The sequence below is a fragment of the Narcine bancroftii genome, chromosome 1 (assembly GCF_036971445.1).
Source record: "Narcine bancroftii isolate sNarBan1 chromosome 1, sNarBan1.hap1, whole genome shotgun sequence".
NCBI lineage: Eukaryota > Metazoa > Chordata > Chondrichthyes > Torpediniformes > Narcinidae > Narcine > Narcine bancroftii.
The window spans coordinates 436452432-436468810 of record NC_091469.1 but is presented as its reverse complement, the minus strand read 5'-3'; the positions used below and the strand labels follow the sequence as shown (position 1 = coordinate 436468810).

The following is a 16379-nucleotide window of genomic DNA, read 5'->3' as shown; positions in this document are numbered from 1 at the left end:
TTCAGGGGGATAAGAGTAAGGTGGTTCAGATTCCCACAAGAGGTTACGGTACCTTCTCTACTAAAGGAAAAACAGCTTGATTAAACACGTCGTCTTTATTACCTTAAACAAACCTTCACCAACCACTGGGAGTAATTAAGACTCCACAGAGAAAGAAAACAGGCCATGGTGACCTTTTATCATTCATCAGTCTCTTGGCTTGGGAGTTAAAGTAACTCTCACCTCTTATTCATAATCCTCGTGATCTTTTTCTCTTTCATTTCATTAGCTGTGTACTTACAGGTCAAAAGATTAAGTATGCCTCACACAGCTGTCTTTGGCGTTAAAAATGGTTAATGATAAAAGCCTGTGCACTGTGTATGTAAATGAATGTTACTTATTTCACATGGAAAAGACACGAGTCTATTACATTTTTAACTGTGCTATCTCTGCCCAAAAATACAAATAAATTGCATTCTTTTTAATAGGTTATTTTAAATTTCAAAACATTTTTCTTTGATCAAACGCTTCAGCTTGTCAGACTATTGAATGTGTTCTTTCTTTAAAAGGTCATGTACGTCGAGGGAACTGCTGTTGTTATGGGCTTTGAGGATCCAATGGTGCGAACAGATGACACTCCCATCAAGCGCTGTTTGCAAACAAAATGGCCGTACATAGAGCTTATGTGGAATACAGACCGGTCACCTTCCTTAAATTAGTTCCAGAAAATCTAACGCCAAACAAAACCCCAAATATTATAAGCTATATTGCTTTTGAAATCTGTACACAATTGCTGCTAACTGGAATGTAGTGTTCATGAAGTCCTTAAAAAAAACTAGACCTTAATTATTCCACTAATTACTATTGATAAAGGTCCAAGTTACTGTTAATCTAAATATTTCCAAGGAAAAGGATAACATGCTGTTGATTTGACTGTGCAAGAAGGAATTGTTTCTTTGTATCATCCTGGAGATGTAAAGTGCAGAAATTCTGGGTCCTCTTTGTGCCACTAAACCTACAGTGGAGCAGGACTCCTGGCTGATTACACCCAAAGCTGTAGATCCCATTGGGATACCAGAGGCCCTAAATGGATGGTAGTGAAATTCCAAAAGAAAGCTCAAAATTTGCTGTGAACTATGATAAAATATTCAGTACTGTAAACATCCTGGGCACTTAAAAAGCCCAATACATAACATGCTTCACTTCTGCTCACATGGAACTAAAGGAGATGATGTCAGCTGGAATTTTCTGGCTTAACACAGGAATGCATCAGATGTACTGTCAAAAAATTGATTTGAAGTAGGAATGGCACATTTTTCATCCTTGCCCAGCTTTTCCACATCGCCACTTGTGTAAAATTTGCGCCAGCTTTTAAATAGTAGCAGATTTGGTCCCAGAGTATTCTTTGTGAGGGAACGCTTTAAAGCCAACTTTTCAACCAAATAATTATTTCTGTTGGATGTTCTACCTTACAACACCACAGTATTCACCACTGATGACATTCCTCAAGGATAATAGATTTCAATATAGTGTGCATTAATGAGAGCAAGCTCAATCCACAGTTGGATTTATTCTCATCAGAGAATGCTCTAACTTCTAATAGAAATGCTACAAGATCCCTTCTGTGACATCAGTGGAACATATCCATTCTGATGAGTGCTTCTTGTAATTGGAAAATTGCATGTTCTTGATCATAGGTGTAATTGGGAAGGATTGGATAAATTATATTGAAAATATAACCCTTCCTCCAGTTGCCTTGTTAATTACAAATATGATTGACATTATCCCATATAATTGAGTGCAATCAGTGAGTTTATTTAGCTTAAACATCCCATCAGCTTGACCAGTAACAGTAGCAAAAAACTTTGTTTACAGGGACCTCTTGTTAAAAAATAAATTAATGAATATGTTTGAGAGATTCATTTGCTTAACTTATTTTACTTTGTGATGCATTGCAATGTGTTTTCAACTACCAGCAGAAACACTGGGTATGTGGCTGTCCACAGCATACTGGAATTCTGCAGTTTACATTTTTCAAATTTACCACAGTGGAAGCCATATAAAAATGACATATTAATGCAAATTGTGGTTAAATAGATGATACATTCTGCCTGTTCAGTGACGAACACATCTTATCTCTGAAGTTACTCAGCTTTGTTACATAATATTGCCAAAATTAATTTTCTTTTGTGTCAAAATTGCAGTTTGCCAGTGTTCATGTGTATTTAAATTCTGCTTGTTGTTAAATTGCATGATAAATGAACAATTTATTACCCATAAAACACAAGTTTTCTTATTTATTATGATTTTAGAGTTGGCCTAAAATAAAAATACAATTGAAAAATGTTTTTGATTTATTTTCTTAATGCACTGGGGAGCTAATTTTATGAATGTTTTATTACTTGTTTCCAGGATGGACATAGGTATTGTAAAATTACTTTTCATTGATTACTAATTTTACAAAACAATAATTTTATCTGTAAATGATATCTTTAGCAATAAATGGTCCATATTTTGTTTTATTGGAGAATATTAAAATAATTCAGTTGATTCTAGAAAATCTTATTTTGTGTTTTTGTTAACAAACCAATTTGGAACAGTTTTCCAAGACCGATGAACCACCGGACTAGCAATGAAATGTTTCATGTCCGGTACATAACCATGTCTAATTAGACACCTACATATATGATCAGCCTTAAAGTTACATGGGGAAATGTAGCTCTAGTGGCTTACTCTAAGTAAGTATAGTTGGATTACCTGCTGACATTTATTCCCTTGACTTTATCATCCAATTGTTCATGTACAACTTTACGAAACCGCATTCTCCAGTTGTCAGTGTAAAGCACTGCAAACAGACATTGACATAACACATATGCACAATACTTACTGTATATACAAATATTAAATAAATAAATAGTGGTGTCACAGAGGGTTCATCTGATGTTCCGTAGTCTTACTGTCCGTGGGACGAAGCTGTTTCTCAGCCTGGTGGTCCTGGCTCTGATACTCCTGTAACTCTTTCCTGACAGATGTAGCTGGAAGGTGCTGGGTGGTAGGGGGTCCTCACTGATTTTACAAACCTTCAACAGACAACAATCCCAGTAAATCATATCGTTGGGGGAAGAGAAGGAAATGTCCTAGTGATAGACACAACACACCTGACGTTATTTAAAACTTTAATACAGTAAAGATGTGGCCATTTTTCAACTACTGTAGTGCCAGGTTTAAAATGATTTCTTATAAAAAAGGCATTGTCGATATGAAAACATGAAATGCTGGAGGAACTCTGGCTCTCCCAGCGACCACAGGAGGTAAAGATACATAACCAATGTTTCGGGCCTGAGCTCTTCATCAAGGCATAATTATTTCTCAATTAATCATTGAGATAAAACAGATCAGCTTGGAAATGGGATTTTTTTTTAAAAGAATTGTACCTTTTTTGTGCCAAACCAACCCCATGTGTATTACTGAATTGCATTTGGTTTCCCTGCAACAAAAAAAAGTGGCTAAAAATGCAGCTGAAACAGCATCAAGGTGGTTCCCACCTGGAAATATACACTAAAAGCATGATTCTAATAGGTTCTCAGCCAATTTAATGTAGCTTCCACTACTTAGCTGTGTAGCAATTCCACTCCCCTCCCAAAGAGCAGCCACACATTTCTTCATTCCAGATTCAAGGTCACTTTTTTCCCCTGCTGCTGTCAGGATTCGTGAATGGACCTCTTGTTGATAAAAAAAAGATGCCCTGCATATTTAAATGTACCTTTCCCTCTAACCTACACTTTACTGTAACACTATACTCTGCCCTTTTGTTTTATAATTATCTCTTTACTTAAGTATAGATTGACTTGCCTGAAGAACATGATCTTGATATGTGACAATAAGCAATTCCATTCATGCTGGATGAATCTACAATGTTGAGATGGAAGTCCTGATGTAGGAGATTGAAACCATGTGAGATGTTCTTTGCGCCAGGAGGTTTCCCTGCTATCCCTCAATCCCAGAACTATCATTGGAAGAGCCCAGTAAGCAGTGAAATACAATCTGCTGGAGGAACCTGCTGAGTCGAGCAGCATCAGCTGAGAGTAACATTTGATTAATAACATTTCAGGCTGGAGCCCTTCAAGTTGTTCTTGTGGCAGATTGTGTTTTGCTCTGTATCCCAGCATCTGCTAACCCCTGTGTGTGTCTTCAGCAAGCAGTAATTAGAGTGTCAAACAGGAATAAGATTCCCCATACCATAGAGCAACACTCTAAATCATTTCATGACCTTACTAAATATTTCAGTGTTTGCTCTAATAGATATAGAACTCTTTCATTCTCTCTATCAAGCACAGACAGAAGCACACAGAAAGTTAAACATCACAGACCATTAGACCATCAATTCCTCACCACCTCCAATATCATAAACCTCTATTATTGAACATTTTACCCTTTTCATTTCCATATGCAAATCAAGTCATCCTGGGGAGGAATTGTTATTTGAACTCCAATTAAGTAAAGACCAGCATAGCACACTGATCCCAAAGAATTGTGCCTCCAAGTACAACCAAACAATTCACCATCTACTGTTATAATTTATTACAATTCCACATCCTTTTTCATCAGGACAACAGTAAACATTCTCACCATCCACGCTTCAACAAGACCAGTAAACTGTTCAGGCAGCCGCTTTAATGTTCAAGTACCTCATGCTTTATCCTTGCAGAGTGTCAGGAGAAGCCCATATGATGAGGATATGTGTCAGGAGATGGGAGATATCAAAATTTGATATTCCATTGCACCATCTTAGATATTGACACAGCAAGCAAAAGACAGATTAGAGGAATGTTTCATAATGAGATGCATTAGAAATTTGTGCCAGGAGTTAAGAAATTGGCTTGGGGGAGGTCCATACCTGCACACTGCCCCAGAGGAATCATGAGTGCATAAGCTAGATCCTTTCAAGAAATGGCAATTGCATACTGAGGTGGTGGGGGTGTCGTCAAGAGGCATCAGCTATAGTGGAGGCATAGACAGAGACTATTAGCTTGAGGTTCTACAAATAGTGTTATGTCACCACAGAGCAGTTGGAGGAAAAAACAGTGGAGGCAATTATTTATTATTAGCATTAACAGCCCAAAGGATGAGGAAAATGTTTCCAAATTTACTGATGGTAGGAAAAGTGAAGTAGCACATTGGGATGAGGGCATTGTAAATCCGCAACTGGATATGGATAGAATCTTAGAAACCTGCAGTGCAAATTCTGGTTGCTGAACTTGCCACCTTCCTGCATCAATCCTGCATAAGGCCCACAATTCCTTTCCTATCAAGTACCTTCTAAACAAAAAGTGTCCTCCATAATGATTGGGACAAAGACACTTTTCTTTAATTTGTCCCTATGTTCCAGTTTAAAATTAGTAATCAAACAATTCACATGTGATTAAAGTGCACATTCCAGGTTCAAGATTATTTGAATATATTTTGGTTTGACCATGTATAAATTACACCACTTTTTTTTTTAAACAAAGTTCCCCTATTTCAGGGCCCCATAATATTTGGGAATGGTATGTATATTAGTTATGTATATCCCTTGCATCCAATGACTGTTTGAAGTCTTTGATGCATAGACATCATTAGGTGCTGAGTACCTTCTCTGCTGGTGCTCTGCCAGGCCTCCACTGCAGCCATCTTCAGGCTCCTATAAATACTTCCTGACAAACTGTAATCTGACCACTACCCCAGTAGGACATTACCAGGCACTATCCACTCTTTGTGCAAAAAAAAACATCTTGCTCATCTCCTTTAACCTTTCTCCCTCACCTTAAACCTATGTCTTCTTGTGTTTTAATTTTAAATTTATCAACACATATTCCATTGCTCAAATTCCAAGAAAAATAATTGATACATATCTTTTCCTCTCCCCAACAAAGAAAAAAAAGTTTAAGAAAGAGTAAGAAAACATAATACAATAACGACTTTTTTTTTAACTATTATTCTTATATAAACAAAACACAGGTCTATAAAATACTAAATGTTACATTACTAAAATTATGGAACAAATTATTACTAATAACTAATAATTCTAGTCAAAACATTAAAAATATATGAAAAACTAATTATTCATTCTTAACAATACTAAAAATAATATAATACTACAAGGTGAGGGTGAGGTTAGGGATTGAAAAACTTTAAATAAACTATTCATAAAGTAATCACCCCAGTCTTGCATATAAGGAAACCAAATTTTCAAAGAGTGATTTATTTTGTAGATTGTAAGTAACTTTCTCCAAAGAAATGCAGCCTCTCATTTCAGTATGCCATCGGTCCATAGTTAAATTTGCTTCCAACTTCCACGTAGCTGCAATACATTTTTTAGCTACTAGTGCACTTTTCAAAAAAATCCCTCTGAAACCGCTCTAGGTGAACTCTTGAGTCAATCTTTGCAAAATCACCAAGTAGAACTAACATAGGTTCTCACGGAAGTGGGATCCCTATTATCTATTCCAGAAAATCCATTAAATGAATCCAAAAGGAATTAATTTAGGGCAGAACCATGTTGAGTGTATAAAAGTACCAACATCTTGCTTACACCGGAAACATCTGTCAGACAGTTCAGATTTTCATTTATTAAGTGTTTGAGGGGTTAAATATAACTGATGCAAGAAATTATACTGAACCATTATATATCGAATGTTAATAATGCCTTGAATACTATCAAAACATATCTGGGTCCATTTTTTAATCAGTAATAATCTGGTCTAAATCAATTTTGCATCTGTTTAGATTTAAATAAATCTATTAGTTCCTTCTAAAATTAACAATTACATAATGATATAAAATGTTTCAAGTATGGATTGGTAACTACATTTTCAATCTCATCTTTCACTCCTGTTAATTTATGCACTTTATGCTATATTCCCATCAAATGTCATAATATTGGTGTATCTGATTCCCCTATCAATAAGCCTTCGTTCCATTTATATATTTCTTCAGAATTTTGTTCATGTTTGGCATTTACCCAAGCAGCTTTTCCTCCCACTTCAAAAAATTAGAGAAATTTTAATTGCGTAGCAATATAATAATACGCAAAATTAGGTAATTGCAAACCATTAGTTCATATCTCCAAGTAAGCTTTTCAATGGAAATCCTGGACATCTTACTTTCCACAAAAACATTCTGATGATTTTATTTAAGTCTTTCAAAATATTTTAGGAATAATAAATAATAGGCAGGGATTGAAATAAGTATTGGATTCTAGGAAAGAAGTTCATTTTGATACAATTCACCTTGCCTATCAAAGTAATGGGTAATTCCATCCATCATTTTAGATCATCTTCAATTTTTAAAAAAAATGGTCCATAATTGATCTTGTACAAGGTATCTAACCATGGATTAATTCTTACCCCTAAATATTTGATTCCTTCTTCTGGCCAATGAAATTTACTATTTTTTTTGCATCCAGAATAATCTCCAAATCTCAATAGCATCACTTTGCTCATGTCCCAGTTTACTTTGTACCCTGATATTCTACCATATTGATCTCGTCTTATTTGTAAATTCTAGGTCAGTTAAATATATAATCACATCATCTGCGAATAGACTTAATTTGTGTTCATCTAGGCCAGTTTTAATGCCTTTAATATTTGAATCAGACTGAATTAGTTCTGCTAAAGGTTCCATTACTAGTACCAAGAGGGCAGGGAACAGTGGGGCAGCCTTACCTAGTTGATCTTGTCAAATAAAGTCAGACATAACCCCATTCATCACAACCTTTGTCTTTGGATCAACATACAATGCTTTTATCCATTTTATAAATGTTGGACCTCACCCAATTTCGCAAGTGTTTGAAAAAGAAAACCCCACTCAACCCGGTCAAAAGCTTTTTTTCTGTTTCACGTGCTACTTCAACACTTGGATTGTCCTTTATTTGAACTGTGGATCAAACTAATCAGTCTAGTCACATTATCTGCCAATTTTCTGTACTTAATAAATCCTGTTTGATCTCTATTAATCAATCAATTTTCCAATCTATTTGCTAATAATTTAACTACAATTTTGTAATTCATGTTTAGTAAAAAGATAGGCCTATAAGATAATGTTATTAATGGATCTTTACCTTTTTTTGTATTAATTGTTATATTAGAGTTTTAAAATAATCTGGTAAAGTTACTGTCTGGTCTAGCTGTAGTAATATCTTCATAAAAAAACTAGGATCAATACATCTTTAAATTCCTTATAGAATCCTGAATTAAAGCCATCATCTCCTGGAGACTCATTAGTCTGTAATGAAGTTATTACTTTTGCAACTTCTGCAACTGAGAACAGTGTTCCCAAAATCTTCTGTTCCTCCTGGTCCAGTTGAGGTAAATTCACTAGATCTAGAAATTGATCAATTCTATCTTCATCATTCCTTGATTCTGATTCATATAATTTAGTGTAAAATTGTTTAAAAGAGTCATTTATGTCTTGAGAATTATATGAAACAGAACTTTTATCCAGCCAAATAGCTATAATTATGCTAAATTCTTGTTCCTTTTTTCAATTGCCAAGCCAAAATCTTAATTGTTCATTCTCCAAATTCATAATATTTGTTATATCAGCCCACTGGCGGTGGTCAATGTGGCAGGCACCAAGAGATTTCTTTAGGCAGTCCTTGTACCTTTTCTTTGGTGCACCTCTGTCACGGTGGCCAGTGGAGAGCTCGCCATATAACACGATCTTGGGAAGGCGATGGTCCTCCATTCTGGAGACGTGACCCACCCAGCGCAGCTGGATCTTCAGCAGCGTGGACTCGATGCTGTCGACCTCTGCCATCTCGAGTACTTCGACGTTAGGGATGAAAGCGCTCCAATGGATGTTGAGGATGGAGCGGAGACAATGCTGGTGGAAGCGTTCTAGGAGCTGTAGGTGATGCCGGTAGAGGACCCATGATTCGGAGCCGAACAGGAGTGTGGGTATGACAACGGCTCTGTATACACTTATCTTTGTGAGGTTTTAATAGCATGTTATTAAATCTCCATTGATAAGCTATTGATCTTTTATCCTCTAAATTTAACAGCATATATAATGGGGAGTGATCTGAAATAAGCCTAGGTGTATATTGGATTTGCTGTACTCTACATGTAGTTGAACTGACATTAAGAACTTATCTATCCTAGAATATGAGTCTTCGTGATTGGAGTAAAATGGATAAACTCTCTCCCAAGGATATTTCTTTCTCCAGACACCTATCAGATTAAAATCCTTCATTAATAACGATGTTAGCTTTGCTGCTTTTGAGTTTCCCCACTGTTCTTGTTGACTTGTCCAGAAATGGGTCTAAACAAAAGTTAAAATCTCCCCCCTACCAAAATATTATCATTTGCCTCACCCAATCGAAGAAAATTCTCTTGTATAAACTTACGATCATTAAGGTTAGGGGCGTAGATATTCATCGGTATCCATTTTTCTGAGAAAATTTGACAATTAATAAATGCAAACCTACCAAATGGGTCTAGAACAACTTTTTTCAAAATAGGTATATTTTTATGTATCAGAATAGCAACTCCTCTAGCCTTGGTATTAAAATGTGAAGCTACAACTGTACCTACCCAATCCCTCTTTAGTTTCTGGTGTTCTCTTCAGTCAGATGGGTTTTCTGCATAAAAGCTATATCTACTTTTATATTTTTTTTAAAGTATGTTAAAACTCACTTTCTTTTTATAGGATGATAAAGCCCATTCACATTAAGGCTAATAAATTTTAAAATACTATCCATTATTATCTTGTAAACTATTCCACAAAAGGACCTTTAATAATAAAATATATGCCAATTCCTGACTTCTCAACAAATCCATAATCCTAAATTTAAATCGAATTTCATTAATATTTATCATGCATAAATATAGTAGGTAGAAAAGAAAAATGGACAAAAGACACCCCCCCAAAAACCACTGCCAAATATTCTCTTGACACTGCTACTCTCTGCCCCCCCTCCCCCACCATTATCCAGGATGTGAAACAAAAACACATTAATGCCAGTGATTCAGTAGCAACCAGCTTCTCCATCACTCCGGATTCCCCGAGAAATTAAGTCCATCTGTAAAAGAAAATCAAACTAACCATCAATAACTAACCCCACAAGTATCATTCTTACCAACTTTTTCTTGACATAAATCTGGTAGTTTTTCCACAAATTCTTACACATGATCTGGATTCCAGAAAGTCCAACTTTGTTGGCCTTGTAAAAATATCTTCAAAGTAGATGGATAACGTAGTGTAAAAGTATAACCTTTCTTCCACACAATGTTCTTAATTGGATTAAAACTTTTACATTTTTTCATTAATTCTAAACTAATATCAGGATAGACAAAGATTTTACTGCCTTCTACTTCCAGCTGCGCTTTTCTCTTTTTGGCTCATTTTGCCGCTAACTCCAAAACTTTTTCATGTACTTCTTCATTTTTCTCTTTAACTTGCTCAAATGCTTCAGAGAGGTCATCCAGTCGATCTTGAAAATGTCAGTTCTCCTGTTCCAGTACTTTAACTCTTTCATCTACTGCATTATTCTAGTTTTTGACATTCCACCCTGGGATAAAAGGTATGACGACCTTCCCTATATAGGCATCTCATAGCTTTATAATTTTCTTATCAGGTGGTCCCCCAATTTCCGATGCTCCCTTTCCTTCTAGCTTGTAGACTCTAATCCAAGAAGCATCCTCATAGGTGGAGGAGCAGGTAGTGTAGAGGAAACCCAGAGGCTGCAGAAGGACTTAAACAGATTAGGAGCATGGACAGAGATGTGGCAAATTAAATAAAATGTCACAAAATGTACAGTCATGCAATTTGTTAGAAAAAAATAAATTGGTAAGACTATTGTTTAAATTGGGAGAAAATTGAAATTACCCTGATGGAAAAGACCTTCGGAATTCGTGTGCAGATAGCCTGAAGATAAACTTGCATGTTGACACAGTGATAAAGAAGACAAATATTGTGTTGGCATTCATTTTAAGACCATTAGAATATAAGATATGGGATGTGATGTTGAGGGTTTATTAGGCATTGGTGAAACCTCACAGAGGTGAGCAGTTTTGGGCTCCTCATTTAAGAAAAGATGGGCTGATGTTGGAGAGTGTCCAGAGGACATTCACTAGGATGATTCTGGGAATTAAAGGGTTATCGCATGAGGGGTGTTTGTCAGCTCTTGGCCTGTATTCATTGGAATTTAGAAAAATGAGATGGGGGGTGGGGGGGGGGGGGAAAAATCGCTTTGAAACAATTTGTTGAAAGACGTGGATAGAGTAGATATAGAAATGGCTGCACCATTTCATCAGATGCAAGGATCGACAACAAGATAGACAACAGACTCGCCAAGGCAAATAGCGCCTTTGGAAGACTACACAAAAGAGTCTGGAAAAACAACCAACTGAAAAACCTCACAAAGATAAGCGTATACAGAGCCATTGTCATACCCACACTCCTGTTCGGCTCCGAATCATGGGTCCTCTACCAGCATCACCTACACCTCCTAGAACGCTTCCACCAGCGTTGTCTCCGCTCCATCCTCAACATTCATTGGAGCGACTTCATCCCTAACATCGAAGTACTCGAGATGGCAGAGGCCGACAGCATCGAATCCACGCTGTTGAAGATCCAACTGCGCTGGGTAGGTCACGTCTCCAGAATGGAGGACCATCGCCTTCCCAAGGTCGTGTTATATGGCGAGCACACCACTGGCCATCGTGTCAGAGGTGCACCAAAGAAGAGGTACAAGGACTGCCTAAAGAAATCTCTTGGTGCCTGCCACATTGACCACCGCCAGTGGGCTGATCTCGCCTCAAACCGTGCATCTTGGCGCCTCACAGTTCGGCGGGCAGCAACCTCCTTTGAAGAAGACCGCAGAGCCCACCTCACTGACAAAAGACAAAAGAGGAAAAACCCAACACCCAACCCCAACCAACAAATTTTCCCTGCAACCGCTGCAACCATGTCTGTCTGTCCCGCATCGGACATCAGCCACAAACGAGCCTGCAGCTGACGTGGACATTTACCCCTCCATAAATCTTTGTCCGCGAAGCCAAGCCAAAGAAATGGTGGGAGAATCTAGGACAAGAGGGCTCAATTTCAGGATTGATCACATAGAACAGAGGTGCGTAGGAATTTCTTCAAAAAGAGGGTTGTAAATCTGTGAAATTTGTAGCCACAGGTCCTTTTGGAGGCCAGATCATTGGGTGTATTTAACACAGAGATTGATAGGTTCTTGATTAGCCAGAGCATCAAAGGTTATGGAGAGAATGCTGGGCAATGGGGATGAGTGGGAAAATAAATCATTTCATGATTAAATGGTGGGGCATACTTGATAGGCTGAATAGCCTAATTTTACACCTATGTCTTATGGTCTAATATCATCTGTAAATTTTTAAAAGCCTACATATACTGTCCTATTATGTGGTATCCAAAATTGCGCACAATATTCCAGCTGTACACAAACTGAAATTTTATACAGTTGCAACATGTTGCTTTTCTACTCAATGCCCTGATGATGAAGGTAAGTGTGCCATACACCTTCTTTACCACCCTATTTACTTTTGTTTCCATTGTCAGAGAGCTCTGTATGCACCCCAATATCCCTCTGTACATCAATGCTCCTAAAGGTCTTCCACTTACTATAGATTTTCCTCTTGCATTTGAACTCCCAAAATGCACATCACACATTTGAGTGGATTAAACTTCAACTGTCTGACCAAATTTCCACCTGATTTATATTCTGCTGTATCCTTCGACAATCCTCATCATTTCCCACAACTCCACCAATGTCTGCAAGCTCACTGGTCAGACCACCCGCACTTTCATTCAATCATTTCCATACAGCCCCAACGTGAATGGTCCCAGCATCGATCTTTGAGGAACACCACAAACCTCCAGTCAGAATAACTCTCCTCCACCACTACCTTCTGTCTTCTCCGATTAATAGAGAGGTCATGCACTTCTATGACCAGCTGAATATCTGCCTCCAATATCTCCTCCGGTAGTTCATTTTAGATATTCACAGCCCACTGTGCTCTTCATGGTCATCATAACAACCCCTCAGTCATAAATTGGTGGCATCCATGGAAGAGGCCTGTCAGTGGAAAATTGTTGGACAAAATGCTCTCGATTGTTTGCTGCATATTTGGGAGGTGTCTGCGCAGCTTGCATGTAGTTATGAAATTGCTCAGTCAGCTTTCCCATTGCCACGAGCAGGTCACTTCAAGAAACACCAAAGAAATCTGACGTGTTGCTTGTTATAATGTTGTGGGTTGCAGCCAAAATCTTGAATTAATGGCGGAAAGAACAGATGTGGAGTTGGGCAGATATTGACGACATTAGATGTGCAGCTGATGCTGGAGAAATGACATCACGTGGGAGTTGGCAGTCTAATTTGTTGGTGCCACCTCAGATGGAAGTGCACATGAGAGCAATATTACTCCAGCTTAAAATCTAACTGCTTGGGGGAGCTCAATAGCTCAGGCAGCATGTGTGGAGGCAGAAAAATGGTCAACATTTTAAACAAATAATATTTAAAAATCTAAGTGAATAAGTTGCAAGAAGAGTAATTCTGAGCCTAATCATCAAGACGTGAGAGTTCAAATCCCGACTGTACCAACAAGGGAATTCACTCCCTCTTTCATTTGATTTATGCGCTGCTTTCACATTCAGAGTGGGTATGACATAATCCATTTTCTGGAGGGCTAGAAATAATTAGCAAGCCAGGCAGCATCTGTCGAGAGAAAATAAGTGAATATGTCAGGCCAATGGCTTTTCACTATTACTCCTACAGTTGCAGGTAAATCGGTTTAAGATGCAGAATAGCCAGTGAGAACATCTCGGGACTGTTACTGAAAGAGGAGGAGCGTGGGACTCGAGAGGGCTGGGAGTGTCGGGAGCCAGTTTAAGGTAAGTGCCTTTAAAAAGCGAGTGGAAGGCAAGTTGGTGGAAGGAGTCATTAAGATAAGGGCAGTGACAAATAAAAAGCAGGGTAGCTCAAGAGGAGCGGTCAGTGTATGAGTGGCTTAGGGTAGGAGTGGGACTTAGAGGCTTTGATGAGCAGAGGCTGAGGACAAGCTTGATTCCAGTACGGTAAGATCTTTGAATTTAAATTAGCAAGAGTTCATGGAAACAGCAACTATGGCAGTAGAATGCACTGATTGCAGGATGTGGGATATCAAAGACAGCACAATTGTCACTGATAACTACACCTGCAAGAGGTGCAAATGACTGCAGCTCCTGGAAGACCGAATTAGGGAACTGGAGCAGGATCATTCTGGAAGCAGAGGCAGTGGCAGGGATAGAGAGGAGCTTCAGGGAGGCAGTCACCCTATCAGTCAGTAGACAGGTAACTGGGTGACTGTTAGGGGAGAGAAGGGGAATAGTCAGACAGTGCAAAGCCCCTCTGTGACTGTTCCCCTTAACAACAAGTATAATGTTTTTTTTTATATATAATTTTTTTAAATTTAATCCATCACCATGAACCATGTCAATAACAATATACAAATATTCATAATTAAAATATAGTGACATTTTCATTTAAACAAAACATAACAATTACAGCACGGAAACAGGCCATTAGGCCCTTCTAGTCCGCACCGAACCAAACACCCCTTTCTAGTCCCACCTCCCTGCACAATGCCCATAACCCTCCATCTTCTTCTCATCCATATACCTGTCCAACCTTTTCTTAAATAATACAATTGACTCCGCCGCCACTATTTCTCCCGGAAGCTCATTCCACACAGCTACCACTCTCTGAGTAAAGAAGTTCCCCCTCATGTTACCTCTAAACCTCTGCCCCTTAATTCTTAACTCATGTCCTTTTGTTTTAATCTTTCCTCCTCTTAACGGAAATAGTCTATCCACATCCACTCTGTCTATCCCTTTCATAATCTTAAATACTTCTATCAAATCCCCTCTCAATCTTCTACACTCCAAAGAATAAAGACCTAATCTGTCCAATCTCTCCCTATACTCTAGATGCTTAAACCCAGGTAACATTCTGGTAAACCTTCTCTGCACTCTCTCCACTCTGTTTATCTCCTCCCCCTCTCTCCTCCCCCTCTCTCCTCCCCCTCTCTCCTCCCCCTCTCTCCTCCCCCTCTCTCCTCCCCCTCTCTCCTCCCCCTCTCTCCTCCCCCTCTCTCCTCCCCCTCTCTCCTCCCCCTCTCTCCTCCCCCTCTCTCCTCCCCCTCTCTCCTCCCCCTCTCTCCTCCCCCTCTCTCCTCCCCCTCTCTCCTCCCCCTCTCTCCTCCCCCTCTCTCCTCCCCCTCTCTCCTCCCCCTCTCTCCTCCCCCTCTCTCCTCCCCCTCTCTCCTCCCCCTCTCTCCTCCCCCTCTCTCCTCCCCCTCTCTCCTCCCCCTCTCTCCTCCCCCTCTCTCCTCCCCCTCTCTCCTCCCCCTCTCTCCTCCCCCTCTCTCCTCCCCCTCTCTCCTCCCCCTCTCTCCTCCCCCTCTCTCCTCCCCCTCTCTCCTCCCCCTCTCTCCTCCCCCTCTCTCCTCCCCCTCTCTCCTCCCCCTCTCTCCTCCCCCTCTCTCCTCCCCCTCTCTCCTCCCCCTCTCTCCTCCCCCTCTCTCCTCCCCCTCTCTCCTCCCCCTCTCTCCTCCCCCTCTCTCCTCCCCCTCTCTCCTCCCCCTCTCTCCTCCCCCTCTCTCCTCCCCCTCTCTCCTCCCCCTCTCTCCTCCCCCTCTCTCCTCCCCCTCTCTCCTCCCCCTCTCTCCTCCCCCTCTCTCCTCCCCCTCTCTCCTCCCCCTCTCTCCTCCCCCTCTCTCCTCCCCCTCTCTCCTCCCCCTCTCTCCTCCCCCTCTCTCCTCCCCCTCTCTCCTCCCCCTCTCTCCTCCCCCTCTCTCCTCCCCCTCTCTCCTCCCCCTCTCTCCTCCCCCTCTCTCCTCCCCCTCTCTCCTCCCCCTCTCTCCTCCCCCTCTCTCCTCCCCCTCTCTCCTCCCCCTCTCTCCTCCCCCTCTCTCCTCCCCCTCTCTCCTCCCCCTCTCTCCTCCCCCTCTCTCCTCCCCCTCTCTCCTCCCCCTCTCTCCTCCCCCTCTCTCCTCCCCCTCTCTCCTCCCCCTCTCTCCTCTCCCTACTGCTAGGCTCTGTCCCCAGTAAGAGTCTTTAAAAAGACCTTACCTTCCCGTCACACTCTCATGTACGCTAGCTCGGCCAGCCTCCCCACCCCCTATAATGTAAAACAAGAAATAAAAGAAAAAGAAAAAGAAATAAACAATAAAAGACCACAAAAGAAAATTAAAAAAAGAAATTGTTTGGTCCAAAATTCCATATTTTAGTATTTTCATACATGTAGCTTATCACTTTAAAAAATGGAGGTCTGAAATTGGTGGTTTCTAATATGCTCTATGTATGGTTCCAAACTTTGTTCATCTAAAGTATGTTTGTCTTTTAGACTGTAGATAATT

At 39.9% G+C, this 16379-nt stretch overlaps 1 protein-coding gene across 1 annotated transcript in view; it reads left to right on the top strand.

Moving 5' to 3' along the window:
• The window catches only part of mindy3 (MINDY lysine 48 deubiquitinase 3), a 133751-nt gene extending 131355 nt beyond the window's left edge, over positions 1-2396 (top strand). The window contains exon 15 of the mRNA XM_069914332.1: positions 549-2396. Within this exon, the coding sequence (XP_069770433.1) occupies positions 549-698 (150 nt within the window). The 3' untranslated portion in view covers positions 699-2396. The remainder of the gene's footprint in view (positions 1-548) is intronic.
• The last annotated feature ends 13983 nt before the right edge of the window (positions 2397-16379 follow it).